We start from the raw sequence: 15112 nt of genomic DNA, 5'->3' as shown, positions 1-15112 counted from the left end.
CAGTATATACTCCACTTAATACCAGAGCAGAGCAGACTAATCAATTGCATTATTGATCCTCTATAGTATACCTGGCAGCGTGTGGCGAGACGCTCAATATAGACTTCACTTTGCCTTTCAATGAGTTTGTTCCAACCACCTGCCATACTCGCTTCAGCTTGAAGGTAAGTCATGCCTTCAGGATCAGAAAATTATCCTGTTTAAAAAGAATATGAAAATATACTCTACAAAAGAGTGCGTATACTGTGTGTGTCATACTGGCTGATATCTGAGCTTCAGATGCTTTTGCTGGGAACCCACAGATGTGCGTACTTTGACACCACCTCTGAATGTGTGTGGGTGCATGAACGTATACATGCTTTGTCCTCCTCAGGCAGAGGATACAGACATGCGACTGTCCCTGCCCGAGTGCCACCCAAGCCGCTATCCCCTTCTCACCCTGGCCAAAGACTACCAGAATGTCAAGCTGCCCCCAGACATGTTCATGTCAGGGGAGACTCAAGGTGCTCCCTCTTCTAAACCCACCAAGTCCCGCTGGAGGAACATCACCCACGCAGAGTGAGTTAAACCTGGGCATTATGTATTATTTCTCTCTAGGTGTGGGCAAAAATTGAGTGTGTTAGCAAAGAGCAGGGTGATTCATCATTGTAACACTGACTCACATCAGTGCTTAGGTAAAAAGGAAAACGTTGCCAAGGTAGTAGGTGATAATTTCAGATAAATGTACCACTAACCTTCACTTTGCATGCGCTGGATGCTTTAGTAGTTGCTGTCTGTTAGTTTTAAATTAGATGTGTTGGCTGATCTAATAGTACTCTTTCAGTATTGTGCTGTGTTGAAAATGGGATTTATTTTGTGTCCATATTTTTGTGAAAAAGTATCTTATAATTATGTTATGCCACCCTAAAGATCAGTGAAAGTTCAAAGAGATGCTGCTAAAGCCTTGCCTGTTGGATAGCATCTGCATTGTACATGTTGTACATGACAACACAACATCAAAATAAATTATATGTATAACCTGGTAGAAGACTATACTGAATATACTACACCACTTTCCCCCTTGGGAAATTGTGATCAAATTCTTTATGCTGTAGAAAAACCAGGCGTGACCCATTTGCCGTCTCTCACCGCTACTGGATGTCCTTGAGTTGAACGGTTCATAAAGCGAAAAATGAACCGGTAAATCCACTTGAAATGATGATAAACTTAACATAATGAATGCTCTTAGCATATGTGTTTTGTTTTGTCCTACATCAGAGCTGGCTGGGTGGATTGCTGGAGTGTTCCCAACTTCTTGCTCATCATTGATTACACCTGGCACCCCATTTATCCCCAGAAGGCTGATGAGCAGCTCAAGCAGTCATGTAAGCTCACTGCCTTGGTGTCACTTCTTTGTTGTTCTTTGTAAAGCCACTCAGCCTCCCATTAGACTGTGGTCTGTGCAAGGAATTTTACCTCTTTTTTTTTTCTTAAATCTTACCTTGTCTTTACCTTTCCTTGTCCCTTATCTAACTTCCCTGTGATTCTATACCCAGTGTCTGAGATGGAGGAATCCATGCTGTCAGCATTGCGACCTCCTGAACACACCTCTGTACCCCACAACGCTGCGCCACGCTACACCTCTACGTCTGCTTCAGCTGCCCGTAGCCGGCTGCCCACTGACCCCTCGGAGCTACCCCCTGACAGACTTCATGTAGAGATGGAAATGTCCCCAGATTCTCAAATCATTCTATATGGACCTTTGCTACGAGCATTGATCTCCATCAAGGTACAGAAAACAGTGAATTATTTAGTAATAATCTTGTAGTTTTTGCTTCTTTGGTAAGTGATAATTAGAAAGTCATGAGTCTCCAACCCCTTAAAATTTATAGGAAAACTATTTTGGTGAAGACGACATGTACACAGATTTTGAGGAGGCTGTATCCAGTCCTGTGTTATCCACCTCGACCTCCTCAGGCCTTGGTTGGTCTCCTCTTGGCATGGAGGACAGTGAACAGAAGCAGTCCTCAGACATTCATCCCCTTGACCTGCGCCCCTGGGACATCACTGTGCTCATCAACCTCTACAAAGTCCATGGCCGACTGCCAGTGGTAGGATTTGTGACTGTAGTTCAGTTTAATGGTTTGGCTTAAAAAATGGTAAAGAGAAATCGACAAAGACGTGAAGCAAATAGGAGACACTTAGATAATAAATCTCTGCAGTGTGAAATAAATAATAAAAATGTGGACTAAGTGTTAATATTGGCCACAGAAGGAAAAAATTAGAACATATATAATGTATAATGTAATTGGGAAGTGAAGTGTGTGGATGTGTATGTTATCTTACTTTATTAACTATCATTTGTCTCTTTTTTGATTTAAACCAGCTTTAAAGTTGTTATTTGTTTGTGTTTATGAAAATATCCTGATGCATGACACCACGTGTTTACTTACTTCCTTGGGTGCCTCCAGCACTGCAGCAGCGAGGGCCCCGAAGGGCCATCTGGCTTCTTGGAGCGGCTGTGCTTTGAGATGAAAAAGGGTTACAAGGAGACGATGCTTCAGTTGCTTCTGTCTCCCATTCACATCTTCATTAGTGACAACTACCAGGTATGAAACACACTTTTCTGACGTTGCTCCATACAATGCACTTATTTAGATTTCTTTTGTGAAGCACAGCAGCACAGCAGGTATAGTAACAGTAAACCTTTTGTGATGATTATAGCTACAATAAACCAAACAGTATACAAACACAAAATCATGTAATTACTGTCTTCTTCTGTTGAAATGACCATGTTGATGTTTACATTTTTACAAGGATGACACGTCCTTAAACACCACAAGTAAATCCTGAAGTTGTCAGTATTACACAGTGTAAAACTTCATGTAATTTCACACTTACGTTAAAGATTGCTATTAGCAACACAGTTCTCCTTTATTAATCTGGTCTTTAACCCACAGCGTCCCACAGCAGACGGTGTGTTGAGGGACGGCCATTTGAGTCTGTCTGGTCTACAGATGAGGGCCCATGCCATGTTCTCCGCTCAGGGTCTCCCTTTGGGCAGTGACACACTAGAATATGCTTGGTTAATCGACATGCAGGCTGGGGGGCTCACCGGCAGGGTTACTGTTCCTCAGGTGTGTGTGTTACAGCTTGTGTTATATTTAGTGTATTTTACTGTACTCATACAGTGCTTTTTTTATTATTCCATGCTTTTCTACTTAAAGAAATTATAATTATAGATACTGTAAATCACTAATGTGTCCCGTTGTGGTTGTGGTCATTAGTTGGCCAGTATGATAGAGTGGGGTGAGACTTTCCTTTTCCACGTTGTGTCCCGGGAGTTCCAGCTGGAGCAACCCAAACCCTCCGTCATCTGCCAACATGGTGTTGACCGTCGCATCTGCGATGCAAAGGTACAAATAGGCATTATTCTCTACCATTGAAATGTACAGACGACCTGATTTCTTCACACATTTGCACTTGCTTTCCTGTAGTTGTCTTGCATTGTTTGGAACTACTTTGCAGCTGTGTGTATGGATCTCACACTCGAAGCTACTAAACTAGCTCATTATGGCTGAAGTCTTTGTTTAGATTAAATATTACTCAAAATGGTCCGATGTGGGGAAAAAGCACAAATGACATCAGATAATAAATGGAGACCACTGTGAACTTTTCTGTAATGATGTTTGACTCAGAAAGCATATTTTGACTCAGTTGGAGAAACAGAACAACACCAGCTACCACAAAACTATTGATCTGCTGCCAGCAGACATATATAACATACATAGCCAACACCATGATGCATGAAATAATGTTTGGAGAAAACAAGTCTGTTTCACGAAATGCCTTGTTTCTATGCAAATACTAACAAGGATATTTTTAAAAATTCTGCCTGAGAGCCCTCATTAGTTTCTGACAACTGAGCAGCTGTGGCTACAGCCTGTAGCAGTATGTAAAGTCAGACTAAATTGGAAATGGCTTCCTTGCAACTATGAAAAGTTTTGGTTACTAAATGATTGTCTTTCAGCTAAGCTGCCTTCCAGGCCACTGTCGTACATCAGAGGAGCTGAAGTATACCATGACCCGACTGGCCATGGATGGAGTTGACCTCTTCATTGTGGAACATGGGTGTGCTGCCAACATCAAGGTAATTAGCTCCAACTATTTATGTATTAAAGTCAAGATTTTATTTTATTTTTTTATAACTGTTTAATTGTATGTGGGTTTATACGTATGTACAGATAAACAGATCCTAAATTTTTCTTTCCTGTCTTCATTTTCAGACGAATATTATTCGCGTAGCTAACTGCAACTTGCATAACCAGGCAGTGGGAGAAGGCATCAGTGCTGTTGTGCAGGACATAAAAATCCGCCAGTTCATTGAACAGCAGCAGCACAGCGAAGCGACCAGGCTACAGCCAGCTGGACAGGGTCAGGCACCGGGTCAGCCATTAGGTCTCAGTCAGCCCCCTTTGCTGCGACGCTCTGTCTGGCTGGAGGCAGGTTCAGTCAACCTGAACCTCATCACAGCAGACATTGCCCTGGCCGCTGACCACCCAGCCAAATGTGACGTTCAGCGGCATTTTCTGGAGCTACATGATGCTCAGACCAAAAGGTAGAAAGTGTTAGAGTGTTAACTATTATTTACTTTTCCAATCACTTCCCACTTTAGATATATGTGTGCATCATTTGCAGGAATTATTATTATATTATTTACAGTACATTATATATTTCTACCTTTGTTTATTAGCCACTGTTGTTCATCATAATATAATAAAAAAAAATAAAGGTAAAAGAAACGGATAGAAGCCCCCTATATTTTTATCAAGTGACTGTTTTAAAAACATGGTTTGTCTACAGTGAAATTCTTCAGAGTTGAAATGAGTCACTCCTCGTTTAACAGTTTTTAGTGAGTGATATTAAAACAGTATGATGTTCTGTACGTAATGGTAGTAAAGTAGATGCAGTAATCCACGTCATCATTGGTAACAACGACTATTGTGTTAATAAATTCAACATAATAATTATAAATTTCATTGGTCTACAGCATATAACTGGAAATGGTGTTTCTTATAACTTTAACTACAAGAAAAGTTCTAACTTTACCTACCCAAGTATCTGGAAAACAGTAAACGACAACGTCTGTATGTATGTTCATCGCTCTCTTCATCATTGTCTGTAAATTGCCGTCTTTCCCTGTCTTCTCCCCAGACTTTGGTTCCTGTGGCCAGAAGAAGCAAGCATTCGAAACAAGCGCACCAAGAACCGCTGTGGCTGCCTCGGAGGCTGCAGGTTCTTTGGAGGCAACAACATGGGCCTGGACTTCTTCAAACTTGATGAGTTGACGCCATCTTCATCATCTGCGTTCTCCTCCTCCAGCACCGAGTCTGACATGTGTTACGGGCAGTCCTTACTACAGCCTGGAGAGTGGATCATTACAAAAGAAACGCCAAAAGTGGATGGTATGGGTTTGTTAAGAAAAGTGGTTCAACCCACAGGAATTGCTTCAGAGAATTCTTGTGGATTTCATGTAAAATAAAGTATAGTTACACCCACAATGTGTTTTCTTAGGGAGAGTTGTTGGACTGAAAACAGACACACACTCCCCGTGTCTGCCTCCTGAGCTTCCTGAAAGGCGTGGTCAGCAACACCTCAGTCTCCAGGTGCCCCAGCGCTCCCACAGCTCCGCCTCTTCCTCTGAAGAAAATAGTTCTTCTAGTGCTGCTTTGCCATTGCTGGCTGGAGAGAGGGACACGCCTTCGCCAAGTACAGAAGAGCGTGTGTTCCCCATAAATGGAAAAAGCCCTGCTGAGTGAGTGACCTCCAACCTCACAGGCTGATTAGATTGTTGAATGTATAATTATTGTACTACGTGATTTTTGGAAATCATATAGAAACCACAATTTGGCATCTCAAGTTAAATTTACACCCAGGGTGTAGTTGCTGTTTAATTATAATTACAGAATTTTAATGACTAACAACCAGTATTTCATTCTTCCTTTTTCCTAATGTTACTGTGCAGCACCTTGGGGGAGGTCCCAGAGGTCTCACCAGTCTCACCCAACAGCTCCCAGGACCGTACATCAGTGCGCTCACCCCTCTGCTCTCCTCTCAAGCGCCAGGCGTCTGTGCATTCAGGTCGACTGGGCAGTACCAAGAGCCTATCAGCTGCCGTCTTCGCTGACAAACCCCCACCGGTTCTGTCTGGGGGCGTCCAGTTCAGCAGTGAGGTTTCTCGCAGTGATGAAAATGTCCTGGATTCACCCCGTCAGCGTAGGAGTTACGGCTCCTTTCCCTTCACTCCATCAGCTGACTCCAATACCTTCCATCAGTATCGATCTGCAGATTCCAGCATGTCAGTGGCCGACAGTGAGGCCTACTTCTCTGCCGCTGAGGACTTTGACCCAATCAGTAGTGCAGATGAGGGTCCAGGGACATACCCGGGTCGGAAGAAGAAGAGGAGGCAGCAGATGCAACAGCCACAGCAACCTCCATATCATATGGAGAACTACAGGTCAGTTTATACAATGATACACTATGGAAAATAGAGCATGAGATATTCTGCCAATGTTCACAAAAGTTCTCAAAGTTAAAAAGTTTAACATTTTGAGACGGGACTGGTTGGATGGCCAGATCAATTACAAGGTTAAGTATGGAATTAAGGTAGATTCAAGACAGCTCACAGTAACATCAAAGTTTCTCTCATTTCTCATCTGTAAAAGCAGATGAATTAATGGCCTCTCTAGCAAGTTTTGACCTTCCCAGATAGCTTAAAGAGTTACCCCATGAATAATGTTAAGGGGCCATTGTGAATGACTTTGCCCTTCATCATTTACATTTTAAGATTCTGATGAGTGCAGGAATTCACAATTTCAATATTTTATTAAAGAACTAATTATATATTCAATCTACATTTAAATAGAGCTATAGAAGTTATGATTAGCTCTTTTTTTACTTTCACTGTAGTTGGAGTTAAAAGTAAATCTTAGTTTTAAGTCTTCTGAAAACATCAAAAGTAATGTAGTAAAGCTATAAGAACAGCTTGGAATGGAAAAACAGGCCATGTACGATTACACTGAATAACATGACTAAATAACTTATGGCTCACACTGACAACTTTGCCATCTTTGTAAAACGTTTTGATGGCACATTATATTAGGAATACATTAACAGTGTTTTGACATTTTTCGTTTTAATACCCACACAGTTATGAATTTCATTGTGTAAAGCATTGTGCCCCGAAGCCAAACACATTGCAGCTTTCATTTATTACTTTGATTCGATCATGTATAGATGGATGTGGTGTAGACGGGTTGTAGCAAATGAGATGTTTGATCTATAGGCAGATGCTTACTGCTGGTGTGTTTTGCAAACTGGATTTCAGTTTTCTTGTGCTACTACCTTGTCATTTTTCTATTACCCAAAATGTTCTCACATTGATTTCAACATGCTTTTTGATTGATGCAGCCTCCACGCAAACAGAAATGATCAATTTGGTCTCATGAAAAGTTTGAACTGCCACAAGCCTGTAAAAATAAGGTTGGATTCAAGAAAGTAAGAACATTTACAGAGCAGTAGTATCATAGATTTTGTCGCAAATGCTGCTAAAAAGCATTTCGCAAGCATGGTTGTTGGTGACATTTTACTTTAATTAGTGCTGATCACATAAATAATAATAAAACAGAAAATTCAATACTTTTTTAAAACTACATTATTCACACTTCATATATATTTATTTTTCTTTCCCAGCCGGAGCTCCATCTACCATAGCGTTGAGGGTCCCCTCACCTATGTTCTTAATGGGGAGCTGATCACTGAGCCACGCCCCCTGCCCATGCCCCCAATCCTGCCCCCGCTGCCGCCACATTCCCTGCCCAGCCACACGTCTCAGGCTTCCTTTGTCTCTGCCCTGGCCATGGAGGAGGAGAGCTCAGTGGAGGCAGAGAAAACTGCTGAACCTGGACCAGTCACTCGACAGCCTCATGTGATGGCATGTTACCAGAGCTACCTTGGTCATTACCAGGTAAAAGATTTCATGCTCGTCAACATCTGTGCAAAGTCTGGGTCACTAATACCTGCAGCAGATGCAAGGCGCTGAACGTGTCACTTTTGAATGTATTGTTTTCTAATCCATCACTCCTCTACAAATCTATATGGCTGTGTTTAGATGATGTGACGTTTGGAAATGTATTCACACATATCTTTATGTAGCCACATTATAATACCTTTTCATTTGTCCACGTCACGATTTATAAGGTCCAGAGTACCAAGTGTTACTGTCTCACTCTCTCACATATGAGTTTGTGAGTCATATATATATACTTTGTCGCACCATATATACCATCTGTTTATTGTCACTGTGTTGACTTTCCTCCAAATTAAACATTTGTACATCCTCTCTGCCAGGTCTCAAACTGGTCTGTCAAGCAGCCTACCAATAAGAGAACCTCCAAGTCTTCTCTGCACCGCCCCTTAGATCTGGATACACCCACCAGCGAAGAGAGCTCTGCCTCCTTCGACCAGCTCTCTGTGCCAAGCTTTAAGGTGTTTGCCTCATGATTTACAGTCTTTGTATATGTGTATTAAAGTTATTATACACTTTAGAATTATTTGATTGTTATGTCTGTTTAAATAAAGAGTGTGTGCATCTTTAATAAGCGTAGTGCATCAGTTTCCTGTAATGTTTTCTTTTGCATTTCAGGTGATAAAGCAGGGCCTGTCAGCCAGCTCTCTGCTAGATAGAGGAGTTCAGCTGATGGGGGAGAACAACAGGTACTTAAGTCACATTTCATTTCATCCCCATGGGATGAATAAATTCACACTGTCCTTTCAAGTAGCAAGTTGGGCTGTGTTTGATTATTGCAGTGTACTGCATAATCAGAGATTGTCTCTCTGTTCTTCCATAGTACACCGTATACCCCTCTGGATAAGAGAGCCATGGAGAACACAGATGAGGACACAACAACAGATGATTGGACGCTGGAGCAGCCATTAGCTCAAACCAGGACCACTGCCATTGTAGAAGTGAAGGGGGCCATTAATGTGGTGCTCACTCCCCTGGTGGCCGAATCCCTGGACAGGTACCAGATGGCCTTTATTAAATGTTTCTAATGTCTATGTTTAGTTTAAGGTGTCGCTATGTTGTGGAAATGAAATAGAATGAATATGGTGCTTTCCAAGCTGCTTTCTTGATCTGACCTTTTTTTTGTAACCTGAGGCGTTTTGACCATAAGTGAAATGAATTGCTGTGCACATTGCATCTTGGCTCCAAATTTCTGATGACTTGCTGTAGAGCTTCAGAGTCTGGTCTCAGTCTTGATTGTCTATCATGTGAAGCTTGTGAATCATGTTTGCCGAAGGCTAGCAGTGCAACAGTAACAATGCTCTTATAGTTCTTGGCTGGGAGGTGGGAGAACTATAGCTATAATGTTCAAGAATGTCCAAGTACTCGCATAGTAAATGTGACTATATTAAAATATCATTAAATGTTAATAGTCCCTTAACACCAAGACTTTATTTCACAAAGATAATTAACTAAATAAAACATAATATTAATAGTGCTATACGTTTTTGTCTTATTGCCTGTGTGTTTGGTCTGTTTCAGGTACATTGAGTCCATGGTCCACTTTGCCAGTATTCGTCACCCTGCAGCCATTCTGGATGACCTACATGGGAAAGTCCTCAATGAAGCCTACCAGATCAGCAAGTCCACTGTCACTGAGTCTGTAAGTACAAATGCACAGATTCTACCAATTTACAGCTGCTTTGATTCAACAAATTCAGCTTCACAGTTTAAAAGTCGTTTTGTTGTCCAGTAATTTATGTCTCACTGTTTTGCATCTGAACAGAGCCAAGCAGCCAAGCAGGAGCACAAACTGTCCAAGACAGAGGGCACAACCCCTGGTTCCCTCAACATCTCTCAGGGCCAGACGGACCTGTCCGTCAAACCAGATAATGTGAAAATCAAGGGCCTTCAAGCCAATGTGTCCATCCCCAAGGTAAGAACCATGACCCTGAATAATGAGAGGCCATCAGCATTCCTCAAAATGTGCTCTGACCAAGAAAGGTTCAAGAACAAGCACAGAATCATGAGCATTACTGTAGACCACTTGACATTTTAATGGTTACTACACTGCCCTCCAAAAAAAAGTCACCACCTGGAGTTAACTAAGCAAAAGGAATTAACCTCCAACTGGATAATTACTGCATGGATGATTATGTTTCAGCTGGCAACAAGTTATTTAACCCTAACCGATGCAGTGAGTAACTTCTCATTTTTTAAACAACCATGTCAGAAGACACATCCTGTGGCTGTGGAAAAGATGTTAATCTGTTTCAGAAGGGTCAAATTATTGTCACAAATCAAGTAAAGACAAACATCTAAGGAGATTGATAAAACTACTAAAACTGGGTTAAGAACTGTCCAATGGAAGAAGGTCATGTGGTCTGATGAGTCCAGATTTACCCTGTTCCAGAGTGATGGGCACATCAGTGTAAGAAGAGAGGCGGTGAAGTGATGCAGCCATCATGTCTAGTACCTACCGTACAAGCCTGTGGGGGCAGTGTTATGACCTGGGGTTGCTGCAGTTGGTCTAGGTTGAACAAAGTTATGTGTCCAAAGTGTGAGGTCAGCTGAATACCTGAATATACTGAATAACCAGCAGTCTGACTCTTCCATCATCAATACAAGATTTTGGCAGAAAAATTAATGCAGCTGTGGACAGGAATGAATGTTGTGACATTGCAGAAGCTTATCACATCACATCGATGCCACATAAAATGCATGCTTTAATCAAAGCCAAAGGTAGTCCAACAAAATATTAGTGTGTATCTTTTTTTCGGACAGGCAGTGTATATGACAAACACTGTAGTGAATAGAACCATTAGAATGGGTCAGCTCATAAAGCCACGTTTTAAATGTGAACTCATTTAATGGTTGTCTCACTATTAAAATATAAAAATGCTCATATTTTATTTTGCTGTTGAATAGAAGTCAGTGTCTGCTTTTACTAAATGTTTTACTGGACACATAATACATTACTTTCATTTGCAGTCACTGTGATATTGATTTTCTGTTTTGACCTATTTTATCTTCACATAGTTAGGACAAAAGCAGTGCATTTGGGGAAATTAGCCTCACAAACACTCTCTCTTAATTACTGTGGTTCTCCCAGTGGAGCACTGATTTCTCTTTATAATCATATTCTTGTGGGTATTGCTGTTATTTGTTATTTATAAGATGAGATTTCAGTATTTTGCAGCATGGTAGTGTTTACTGCAGTTTGGTTTATTTGTCTTTTTTGTTTTATTCTCTTTCTGTGCAGGTGAACCTTTGCCTTCTGCAGGCTTCTGTAGAGGAGGGGTCACCGTCTTGCTCCAGTAAGTGTGTCACACATGTGTCTCTAGTAGCGCTGTGCTTCGACAGGATAGCCACCCAGTTCAGGATGAACAGGTAATGCCTTGACTACCCCCCACCCCCACCCCCCAATATTATTGTGTGTGTGTGTGTGTGTCTGTTTGGTGACAAAGGTTTTTTTTTTGACCACCTCTACGGAGCGAATATGCTTGCCTTAAAATGCCTCGTGGAATATTTAATTGTGACTTTGTGTGTTTTTTTCAAGATTTAAGATTCTTCGTCATCTTACATCCAGAAGGGGTGATTTCGTCGAACAGCATTACCTGACAACATGCAAACATGCATTTGCTTTTGTTCCTTTCAGGGGTATTGTAGAGGAGAATCCCAACACCACAGAACATGGTCGACCATCAGTCATGTTGGAAAAGTATGCATCAGCTACAAAGATGCAGCCTCAGTCATCGGGCTCTCTGCGCTCCAATGCTGGTATCGAGAAAGGCAAAGAGATTGCAGCAAGGCTCAATGTCCACCGTATTCACAGCCAGCTCCGAGGCCTTGATTCCACAGGTAGATGACACAAATAACATGACATAACAAATAACATTTTTATTTTTCATGTGCCTCATTTCAAAGCAATACAGCCTTTACCTGACTTGCAATCTTCTTGTTAATGCACTGTAAGAGTTGTCCCTAAAATCCTACTTTTTTTAACAGTTGTGTTGTTCCTTCTCCTTCTGCAGACATTGGCACATGTGCCATCACAGCCATTCCCTTTGAGAAGTCCAAAGTGCTCTTTGGCCTGGAGGAGATGGAGGAGTTTACACTGGTCGATGAAACAGATGCCCAGGCCACAGCAGATCTTGGTCGTTGCACATCTCTTGAGAAATGGGGCTGGATTATGTTTGAATGTGGCATTGAGAATCTCACAGTCAAGGGTAAAACAACTCAGAGCATGAATCATTACTTAAACTGAGACCTGTAGAAATGATAAAACCAAAAGGGAAAGCCTTTAGTGAACATGTGTACAGATTTGTGGATGTACTGTATTACACTGTATTTTGCAGGGGGTCGTCAGTCTGGAGCCATTCTGTACAATGCATTTGGTGTAATGGGGCGCTCGGACAATGGGGGGAAGACTGGGATGTCTAAGTCCAATGGTTCGACAGGTTCCCAGACGGGCAGTGGTTACAGCACTGACGTCTCTGATGATAACCTGCCACATGATACTATCAGCCCTGGCTCTGATGCCAATGAACATTCAGACTCAGACGAGCAGGTGAGACAATAAGATGGACTCATACTGTGAAGTAGCAATTTATCAAACCCATGTCAGACCTGCTTTACCCCTGCTTACACCTTAAATGTTGCTTTTTAAATGTGATATGTACTAGCGCCCTATCTTGTATCTTGTACTACCTTGTTGTCAAGTTGTGCAAGATCAATCAATATGTTTAGGACTTGTTATAATAATGTCAAAAATGTAGTCATGTCTGTTTCCACCATTTCATAACTAAATTATCTTAAAGTTGATTCCTTCATCGTGTCATTTGCACCTGTTTACACCATTTGTTAGTTAGAATTAATCTAATGTCACAGAGGATTAAAGCTCTGCTGCACAATGTTAATGTCAGGCCTGTCTCATTTTAAAATGATGGCATATTGATGTATTTTTTTTGTATCTCAAATATGTCAGTGCCTCTTCTTCTGGTGTAGATTTAAATAATTGTCCTCCTCACTTAAAAATTAGCATCAATCATCTTGGGTATGCAGAAAATTAGACTTATTTGAGATAACCAGTTGGAGCCTTATCAGAGTGAAAAGAAAGAGATAAAAGTACTCAAACAAGCAAAGATCTGCTCTTATCTTGAACATTTGTCAAGAAGGATTTATCATCATGCTGAAAGCAATGCAGTGTGTTTTCAGTCACAGATAATAGCACAAAATCTGTATCAAAGCTTCAACAATGGAACTCATTCCCACTAGCAATTCACACCCACCTGTTAAATCCTGCTCTGTTCTGCTTTGAAGGATGAAGGGGTTGAGTCAGATGACCTGAAGAAGGACCTCCCCCTCATGCCACCACCCCCTGACTCTAGCAGCATGAAGCTGACCATCAGAGAGATCTGGTTCAGTTTTGCTGCTCCCACTAATGTGCGTTCGCCTTCGCAGGCAATCTCAAGGTATGACGTCACTGATAAAAGATGGACCTGTTTACATAGATGCTTTCACATAATTATAGTGAGTGACAGATTTGTGCTGAAACGACACAAAAAATAAAGCTGTACAAAAAGCAACATTTCACTGTCATCTGGCTACAATAAAGCAAGCTGAGTGGAGAGGTAGGTATTTTAGTATCATACACATCACAGTGTTACTTGCTGGAGGAGGCTTTATGAAAATCCTCCCGTGTGCCCCTGGCAACGGTTGTCAGCCATTATCAACTTTGCTGCTGATGCAGGCCTGTCAGACTCACAGGTCATCAAACTGATCAAACTGACACGTACATTCTGTTCTGTAGTGAGGATGTGAGCATTATTAGAACTCAGCTCAACTAACCAACTGCGCCATGTACTTGATCTGTGCAGCTAAAAATGAAGACCAAAGATCAACGCTAACCTTTGTGAAAGTAAAGAAGAAAGTTGTTGACATTTGTAAGGTGTATATAAGATGACTGAAGCTTCCTCGACTCCGTTGTGTTTACAGGCAGTTAAATCTGCTCAGCACAGCCACACCTGCCATCGGAGCTTGGTTGGTTCCCATCGACCAGCTCAAATCTTCACTACGCAAGCTGGACATGGAGGGCACACTGCGTGTGTGTGCTGTTATGGGCTGCATTATGACAGAAGCTCTCGAGGTCAGCAGTACATCTAAAAACATATTCAAATGATCTCTGATCAAAGATCTTCTGATAATAATAAAGTTGATTGCCATTGCCTTTTTTCTCAAACTAACTTTTGAACAACTTGTGTAGGACTCCAAAACTGAAATAATAGTTTTACTCTGCTAGTGTGTAACATTTTTTTTTTTTTTTTTTTCATTTTTCAACAGAGAAAGAGCATCCATATCCCAATAAGGAGCAAGTACAACCGTGTTACTAAACGAGCTCGCTACCTGCACGAGAATCCCTCCTGTATGCTTTGTAATATCCTGCACCGCTATCTACAACAAGCTGACTACTCTGTCATAGAGGAGGCTACCATGGTTTGTGCAAAGCTTTTTAATTCTATATTTTTTCTTGCTTCACATATACAAAGCTCTCAAACTTGATCATATGTAATTAAAATGGCTAATACTTAAGTTATATAGGCTCAGTTGGACCCAAGTGTACAACTGGCAATTATTGAGAGTGGTTTTAAGTGCTCTTGGCTCGCCTTCACACATCTAATAATCCTTTACCAGTCTGAAAAACTGACATTAATCCACTTCTTTCCTCCTCTTTCTACCCCAGAATGACGGGGTTCCAGCCCTTGTGACACTAAAGAAAGGTCTAGTAGCTCTGGCCAGACAATGGATGAAATTCATTGTGGTAACACAGGGTTTCAAGGCTATTGGTCTGATAAGGCCCAACCAGCTTACAAAACCCAAAGAGCCTCAGCAGAGCCTCGGTGAGACCATTCTTGGCTTGGACAATGGCGCTGCACTACAGAGTGACACCAGTGCTGACGGAGCTGAATTTGAATTTGACGCAGGTGGGAACTTACAGCTTTCAGTGTGTATGTGATATTGTGTTGACCCACCCATCTGTTGCTACAGATGGACTGCTAAACTCTTAAC

The 15112-nt window shown here is 41.5% G+C and overlaps 1 protein-coding gene across 10 annotated transcripts in view; it reads left to right on the top strand.

Moving 5' to 3' along the window:
* The window catches only part of kiaa1109 (KIAA1109 ortholog), a 62924-nt gene that overhangs the window by 11779 nt on the left and 36033 nt on the right, over positions 1 to 15112 (top strand). For all 10 annotated transcript variants that reach the window (XM_026354879.1, XM_026354887.1, XM_026354886.1 and 7 more), the window contains exons 16-42: positions 67 to 164; positions 374 to 558; positions 1258 to 1364; positions 1536 to 1768; positions 1872 to 2090; positions 2451 to 2588; positions 2940 to 3116; positions 3267 to 3395; positions 4010 to 4129; positions 4266 to 4597; positions 5194 to 5444; positions 5554 to 5794; positions 6005 to 6496; positions 7732 to 8005; positions 8389 to 8526; positions 8684 to 8754; positions 8889 to 9062; positions 9587 to 9707; positions 9831 to 9980; positions 11307 to 11434; positions 11703 to 11905; positions 12079 to 12273; positions 12403 to 12614; positions 13367 to 13518; positions 14042 to 14192; positions 14387 to 14539; positions 14787 to 15027. In XM_026354879.1, coding sequence (XP_026210664.1) covers positions 67 to 164; positions 374 to 558; positions 1258 to 1364; positions 1536 to 1768; positions 1872 to 2090; positions 2451 to 2588; positions 2940 to 3116; positions 3267 to 3395; positions 4010 to 4129; positions 4266 to 4597; positions 5194 to 5444; positions 5554 to 5794; positions 6005 to 6496; positions 7732 to 8005; positions 8389 to 8526; positions 8684 to 8754; positions 8889 to 9062; positions 9587 to 9707; positions 9831 to 9980; positions 11307 to 11434; positions 11703 to 11905; positions 12079 to 12273; positions 12403 to 12614; positions 13367 to 13518; positions 14042 to 14192; positions 14387 to 14539; positions 14787 to 15027 — 5085 coding nt within the window. The remainder of the gene's footprint in view (positions 1 to 66; positions 165 to 373; positions 559 to 1257; positions 1365 to 1535; positions 1769 to 1871; positions 2091 to 2450; positions 2589 to 2939; positions 3117 to 3266; positions 3396 to 4009; positions 4130 to 4265; positions 4598 to 5193; positions 5445 to 5553; positions 5795 to 6004; positions 6497 to 7731; positions 8006 to 8388; positions 8527 to 8683; positions 8755 to 8888; positions 9063 to 9586; positions 9708 to 9830; positions 9981 to 11306; positions 11435 to 11702; positions 11906 to 12078; positions 12274 to 12402; positions 12615 to 13366; positions 13519 to 14041; positions 14193 to 14386; positions 14540 to 14786; positions 15028 to 15112) is intronic.

Source organism: Anabas testudineus, chromosome 12 (genome assembly GCF_900324465.2).
Source record: "Anabas testudineus chromosome 12, fAnaTes1.2, whole genome shotgun sequence".
NCBI lineage: Eukaryota > Metazoa > Chordata > Actinopteri > Anabantiformes > Anabantidae > Anabas > Anabas testudineus.
This window is presented reverse-complemented; position numbering and strand designations above follow the sequence as displayed.